This window comes from Nansenia antarctica (genome assembly GCF_963989245.1).
Source record: "Nansenia antarctica genome assembly, chromosome: 1".
Lineage (NCBI taxonomy): Eukaryota > Metazoa > Chordata > Actinopteri > Argentiniformes > Microstomatidae > Nansenia > Nansenia antarctica.
This window is the reverse complement of record NC_137674.1, coordinates 53,809,236-53,816,735: the sequence shown is the minus strand read 5'-3', so window position 1 is coordinate 53,816,735 and position 7,500 is coordinate 53,809,236. Positions and strand designations below refer to the sequence as shown.

Genomic DNA, 7,500 nt, shown 5'->3' with positions numbered 1-7,500 from the left:
CCACTGTAACCCCCTCCCTGACAGCCAAGAACCTTGGAGTGATCCTGGATAACCGACTATCCTGTGCGGAGAACATTGCAGCAACGGCTCGCTCCTGCAGATTCTTCCTCTACAACATCAGAAGGATACGACCATTTCTTACCAGAGAGGCAGGCAGCGCAACTCTTGACCCAGGCACTGGTCATCTCCCGCCTGGATTACTGCAATGTACTCCTGGCTGGGCTCGCTGCTTCAGCCATTAGACCTCTGCAGCTCATCCAGAATGCTGCTGCCCGGGAGCCAGTGCAGGGCGCCAAGGAGAGGGGTGACATGAGAACATTTGGGGAGGTTGAACACCAGACGGGCAGCAGCGTTCTGGATGAGCTGCAGAGGTCTGATGGCGGAGGCGGGGAGCCCGGCCAGGAGTACATTTCAGTAATCAAGGAGTGAGATGACCAGTGACTGGGTCAAGAGTTGCACTGCTTCTCTGGTGAGGAATGGTCGTATCCTTCTGATGTTGTAAAGGAAGAATCTGCTGGAGCGTGCCGTTGCTGCAATGTTCTTTGCACAGGATTGTCGGTTGTCCAGGATCACTCCAAGGTTGTCAGGGAAGGGGTTACAGTAGAGTTCTCCACTGTGATGGAGAGGTCTTGGAGAGGGCAGGCTTTCCCAGGGATGAAGAGTCGCTCAGTCTTGTTAAGGTTGAGCTTGACATGGTGGGCTGACATCCATGTAGAGATGTCAGCGAGACATGCAGAGACACGTGTTGCCACATGTAGGTCAGATGGGGGGAAGGACAGGAAGAGTTGAGTGTCATCTGCGTAGCTGTGGTAGGAGAACCCATGTGAGGAGATTACCGAGCCAAGAGACTTGGTATAGAGGGAGAACAGTAGGGGCCCTAGGACAGAGCCCTGGGGTACCCCAGTGTTGAGGGTTTGTGGAGAAGACATCGATTCTCTCTAGGTTACCTGGTAGGAGCGACCCGCCAGGTAGGAAGCAAACCAGGAGTGTGCAGTGCCAGAGATGACATACTTCAGAGCCAACAGGCTCACAGCCGCGGAGGACGACCCCCTGCTGGCGGAAAAGCTGAACTCCTTCTACGCCCGGTTCGACGAGGGGCGAATGGAAGTAACCACAACACAAACACCACTCTCTCCAGCTCTCCCTTCCTTCCCTCCCTCCCACCTTCTCTCCCTCATATCCTTCCCCTCCTCCTCCCTCCCTCCCCTAATCACTTGAAATTCCTTAATATTTCTCCTGCTGTACCTCCCTCTCTCCCTCCCTCCCTCCCTCCCTCCTGCCCTGCCTCCCTCCTTCCCTCCCATCCGCCTTTCCTCCCTCCCTCCCTCCCCTCTAGATGGTGAGTTTCCCAGGGGACTTCAGCTACGCGGCGGCAGGCCTGGTCTTCCTGGAGTACACGGGCAGCGCCCATTGGTCGGCCGAGCTGCTCGTCATCACCTACGGGGGCGGGCTCAAGAGCTACCTGGTCAGGTAAAGCAACCAAGGTCATGAACTTTGACCCCTCCGCACATACGAAACACACCGTCCCGGAGGAACATGCTCACGCATAAACACACTCTCTGCGTGTGTGCATTTGTTTATTTGTGTGTGTGTGTGTGTGTGTGTGTGTGTTTGTTGGACTGTGTGCAGTGTTTCCTCCAGGAATTTTTACAATGGTGGCGGTTAGGGGTGTAACGGATCACGGAAATTCCGTGATCCGTTCGGATCGCCCTCCTCGGTTCGGAACGCATGTGTACCGCGGATCAATTGCAAAATGTTAACAAGTAATAATATTACTTAATATCTCTTGTAAATCACAATGTAGAGTTGCCATGAAAAGATAGACGCGACAATTGCGGGCTTTGTTTTACTCTAAAGCGCAATGATAGGTTGATAATGCGAAAGAAAAAGAATCCGTTGTTTGCTCACACGTGAAGCTGGGAATCCACAACAACAAGGCTGCGTTCGTAAATCCGCTCTCTTGTCCAATCAAATGACTTGGTCCCTTTATGACGTCGGACCCAGTGTGCGCTCCGGCGCTCTTAAAGCGAATTTACGAACGCGGCCCACAAGTGTATCATGTTACGTTGTTCGGCGGAGAAGAACGCATTTTTTTCATACCATGTTCAAAATAAGGGTTCACTTTATTATTTAGTTAAAAGTGGCATAAAACATGTTTATTCATCTGCTTTAAAGAGCCCAGTGATTCACTGCTGCAACCAGGCGCCTCCTCCCTCTCTCCTATCATTTAAATTGAGTGTATTTCAGTATAATTATGTAATGTTTGAGTGTAGAATATGTTATATATGTATGTATATATATATATTACCAGTTTTGACATCTTGAATGTTGTTGGTTTTTGTCACATAGTAAAAGTGGTGTTTTTACAGAATTCAAGGAAAAAGCAGTTTTTATAAAAACAAAAATGTTTTGTGTTGATCCGAAAAATGATCCGATCCGTGACTCCAAAACCGTGACACGATCCGATCCGTGAGTTAGGTGATCCGTTACACCCCTAGTGGCGGGTAGCGCTGGCCGCGTGCTTTTTTCCGCGTGCACGCGCATGAAACGCGCACGCGCGCTCAAAACAACGACGTAATTTCAGCCAAAACTCGAGGATGGCCCAAAAAAATAAAATGTTTTCCTGTACTTCTCCCGTGTGTCTCTTATTGTCTGTGTCTGCATGTTTTTCCAGCATGTAATTCCGTTGTCAATAAAAAAATCGTCTCCCACGACTCTTTCCGGACACGTTGGAATTTTTACCGTAACCCCCGGAGAACCAAAGTTATTAAGCCGCAAAGGGTGCCTCATTTACCGCTGCTGGAGGAAAGTACCGCTTACCGCTGACAGCGGGGAGAGGAAATATTTCTACCCGGGAATTCGCTCCTTGCTGTGTCCACGGTGATAGGAGTGGAGGATCGACTCCATTCAAAAACGTTTCGATTCCATGGCTTGTCCTCTTTCCGGACACATTGGAATTTTTACCGTAACCCCCGGAGAACCAAAGTTATTAAGCCGCAAAGGGTGCCTCATTTACCGCTGCTGGAGGAAAGTACCGCTTACCGCTGACAGCGGGGAGAGGAAATATTTCTACCCGGGAATTCGCTCCTTGCTGTGTCCACGGTGATAGGAGTGGAGGATCGTAGTTTGTAGACTAGACGCAGCCTAGATGTATTCGACCAATCACAAAACAGTTTTGCAAGCGCGTCGCTTCGCGCTTGTGGGTGTGTCTAGCGCTGTGAAGGTCTGAAAAGCGGCCTAAATTTTTTATTTTTTTTTGGTTGAGAAATCTGAATGGTGGCGGAGGAAATTCCATCGTGGCGGGCCGCCACGATGAAATGCATGTAGAGGAAACACTGGTGTGTGTCTGTGTTTGTGTCTGTGTTTGTGTCTGTGTATCTGTCTGTGTCTGTGTGTGTGTGTCTGTTTTTTGGACTGTGTGTGTCTGTGTGTGTTTGTCTGTCTGTCTCTGTGGGTGTGTGTGAGTGATCTTGTCTGTGTAAACATGATGTTGAGTGACACCTCTGTTCCCAACCAACGGTCTGCTGTCTAATCCATGTCTCAACACACACTCAGCGTGTTTGAACAACGCCTCCCCTGTGTGAGAAGGTCAGGATCTTAACCAGGCATTGAGATATCTGTATTCCGTGTCCACGCATATCTGCCAGCCTGATTCCTGGTAATCATTTTCATGGCATTATTCCAAAGTTTCCAATGATTTAATTCTGTGCGATTGCACTGGAACGTGACCAGCCAGAGCCCAGTGAGACTCAGAGGAGATGAAATGGAGGGTTCTAGAAAGAAGTGGGTCTTTGGGATGTTGAACGCACACACACACACACACACACACACACACACACACACAGTCAGTCAAATAAACAAGCATAAACACACACACACACACACACACACACACACACTCACACACTCGACCCTTAGATCACGCCGACACTACTCATGAACCACCCAAGAAAATCAAACATGCAGACTGGTGTTCGCCTGCAGTACAAGAAGCCTCAAACCTCTGATTTATTTTCATTTTATCGACGGCTAAAAAGTCGTCAGGATCCTTTTGAAGTGGATGATGTGAGCGTGTTGCTTGCTTCTTGACTCACCATCATAACAGCTAATTAAGATGGGGAGGCATTTGATGCCTTTTCCACCGGATTTACTCTCCAAAGTCTCCTCTCTGTGTTTGCGTTTCATTTTTAATCCGTGATTTAAACACACACACACACACACACACACACACACACACACATACACATACGTTTCAGCCTATCACAACTACGCTGCCTTCATCCACTTTAAAAGAGAGTCCCAAAAACTTGGTCCCTTCCTGTGTGAGATTGTGTGTTTGTGTGAGAGTGTATGTGAGTTTGCAGCATATTTTAGAAGGCTGTAGAATGTATTTTCGGAAAGATAGTTGCTTGCTACTATTAGGTGTGTGTGTGTGCGTGTGCGTGTGCGTGTGCGTGTGCGTGTGCGTGTCTGTGTGTGCGTGTGTGTGTGTGTGCGAGGGGGGGGAGGTCTCTGTCTGTCTGTCTGTCTATTTGTTCCAACGGGGGACTTTACTTCCTGTTTCGCTGTGTCCGTCTCCTCCCCCTCTCAGTATGGGAACCAATCAGAGCTTCCAGGAGAACCACAGCTTCAGTTTCTCCGCCCACTACTCCCACGGCATCACCTCGGCCCTCTACCACCCAGGACACCGGTATGACCACTTCCTGTCCTTCACCGTGTACACTGCTGAGCTGTGCTGTACTGTACTGTACTGTACTAAACTGTACATGGCTACTTATACATCCACCGTAGCCCCAATTTACACTACTGAGCTGAACACGCCTGACTATTACATTACTATTACATTACTATTACACTCCTGACTATTACACTACTGTTACACTACTATTACATTACTGACTATTACACTACTGACTATTACACTACTATTATACTGACTATTACACTACTATTATACTGACTATTACGGCCCCGATTTTGTCGCACCGCCGAATTCGATTCCATTGTATTCAATGAGCCAATGCACACGGCGTGCGATGCGATTCTATCGCACGACAACATTCGATTCTCCGTTCACACCAATTGAAATAATTCAAAGACTTGAGATTCGAATGTTGTCACTATTACACTACTATTACACTACTGACTATTACACTACTGACTAGTAGTAATAGTGTAATAGTCAGTAGTGTAATAATAGTGTAATAGTCAGTAGTGTAATAATAGTATAATAGTCAGTAGTGTAATAATAGTGTAATAGTCAGGAGCTGCTACTGTGCATGCTGCTATTCCTCAAGAAGGGGCCATTAGCACACACACACACACACACACACACACACACACACACACACACACACACACACATCTATACTGCATACCACACTGCATCCTTCACAACCATTTCAACCACGTTCATCATTAGTGACTGACTAGGGTATCTGTTCAACATGATATTGTGCCTACGGTATGACCACCTCTATTCAGTCTGGACAGGAAGTCCTGGCACCGCTTTTCCAGGTGTGTTTCTAATCACCACCAGAGGGCAGTATGGAGCTGACTAGGAGAGTTCTCATTGCTTTGTCATTGTTGTGTCTGCTGCTCAGCCCCGTACACAGCCCCATCTGAGGGGGCGGGGCTTCAATGTGACGGGTGGGGGACACTATTGTCTCCCATTATGCCAGGACCACCATTATGCCAGGACCACCATTATGCCAGGGCTACGTCACCACAAGGCCGTGACTACTACACCTAGATGAACCTCCCAGTGCTTCTCCACTGCAGTCTAATGAAGCCTGCTGACACCCCCCCCCCACCCTTACCCCTAGGCTCTTATGTCATCTAACTGGGCAGCTGACAGGTTGGGGTAGATATAAGTAATGCCACATTACCATAATGCTTGAATCAGTCCAGTCCTTTCAGATCAGCAGAAGAGGCCTAAGGGGCTGGAGCTAGAGGATTTTAGAACTGGCAAGGAGTGGTTGTAATGAGTGTGTGTGTGTGTGTGTGTGTGTGTGTGTGTGTGTGTGTGTGTGTGTGTGTGTGTGTGTGTGTGTGCGCGTGTGCACGTGTGCGTGTGTGTTTGTGTGTGTGCGTGTGTGTGCGCACGTGTGTGTGTGTTTCTGTCTGTGTGTGTCTGCGTGTGGGTGTGTCTCTGTCTGTCTGTCTGTCTATCTGTGTGTGTGCGTGTGCGTGCGTGCGTGCGTGCGTGCGTGCGTGCGTGTGTGTGCGTGTGTGTGTGTGTGTGTGTGTGTGTCCCAGGTTACTGCTGGTGGGGGGGTGTGAGTCAGGGGGTGACGACCCGTCCAGGGCGGCCCGCTGTGGCATCACAGCCTGGAGAGCGTTGTCCGGGGCGCCTTACTACAGACAGGTCACCAGCTACCAGGACCACGTCACCGCTGTGAGTAGATACGCACACACACACACACACACACACACACACGCACACACACACTCATCCTCTCTCTCTCCCTCTCTCTCTCCCTCTCTCCCTCTCTCTCTCTCTCTCTCTCTCTCTCTCTCTCTCTCTCAGACTCAGAAGAGAGGTTACTTCAGAATCCCCAACTTCCGGCTTTTCTCCAGACAGAGCAATGAACAGGTAACCTCCTCTCCTCCTCTATTCCTCTGCCTTTCTCTCCTCCTCTCCTCCTCTCTTCCTCTATTCCTCTGCCCTCCTCTCCTCCTCTATTCCTCTGCCCTTCTCTCCTCCTCTCCTCCTCTCTTCCTCTATTCCTCTGCCCTCCTCTCCTCCTCTCCTCCTCTATTCCTCTGCCCTTCTCTCCTCCTCTCCTCCTCTCTTCCTCTATTCCTCTGCCCTCCTCTCCTCCTCTCCTCCTCTATTCCTCTGCCCTTCTCTCCTCCTCTCCTCCTCTGCCCTCCTCCTCCTCCTGGTAACATATCACAAACACATACAGCACCCCGGTTAACGAACGGAACAGTGAAGCCTTTTGGCTCCACGCTCCAATCCTTTGGATTTGAGATCAAACAAGTACTAGGAGGTTACAGTAGGGTTAGGGTCAGGAGAGATTCTCAGCTTTTATTTGATGATACCTGTGTACATTTTGGTTTCACCATTCCAAAATTATAACAAGTGTTGTAGATTACAAGAAGTGGCGTAGCACACTAAGGCGCATGCCATGTCATCGCAAGGTCCCTGGTTCGATTCCGGCCGTCATCATATCCTGCGTGTCATCCCCCCCCCCTCTCTCTCACCCATCCTTCCTGTCAGTCTCTACTGTCTACTGGCCCTCTCCCCAATAAAGCACAAATGCCCTAAAAACATATGTTGGGGGGGAAAAAAGAGAAAAAGAAAGGACATCACTTATGCATCTTCCCCTTATTTTAGAGAACCCAAATGTGTTTAGATTCCAAAAGAAGAAGACAATCATTTTTCACTCTCCCATTGCTTAGAGAGGTTAGATAGACAGGTAATCCAGAGGTTAGAGAGGCAGGTATCCCTGAGGTTAGAGAGGCAGGTAACCCAGAGTTTAGAGATGCAGGTAG

At 49.0% G+C, this 7,500-nt stretch overlaps 1 protein-coding gene across 1 annotated transcript in view; it reads left to right on the top strand.

Annotated features, from left to right (window-relative positions):
• nbas (NBAS subunit of NRZ tethering complex) overlaps window positions 1–7,500 on the top strand; it is a gene marked incomplete at its 5' end in the record, with an annotated part of 211,318 nt that overhangs the window by 13,665 nt on the left and 190,153 nt on the right. The window contains 4 exon segments of the mRNA XM_080550415.1: window positions 1,337–1,470; window positions 4,592–4,690; window positions 6,259–6,397; window positions 6,530–6,595. Coding sequence (XP_080406541.1) covers window positions 1,337–1,470; window positions 4,592–4,690; window positions 6,259–6,397; window positions 6,530–6,595 — 438 coding nt within the window.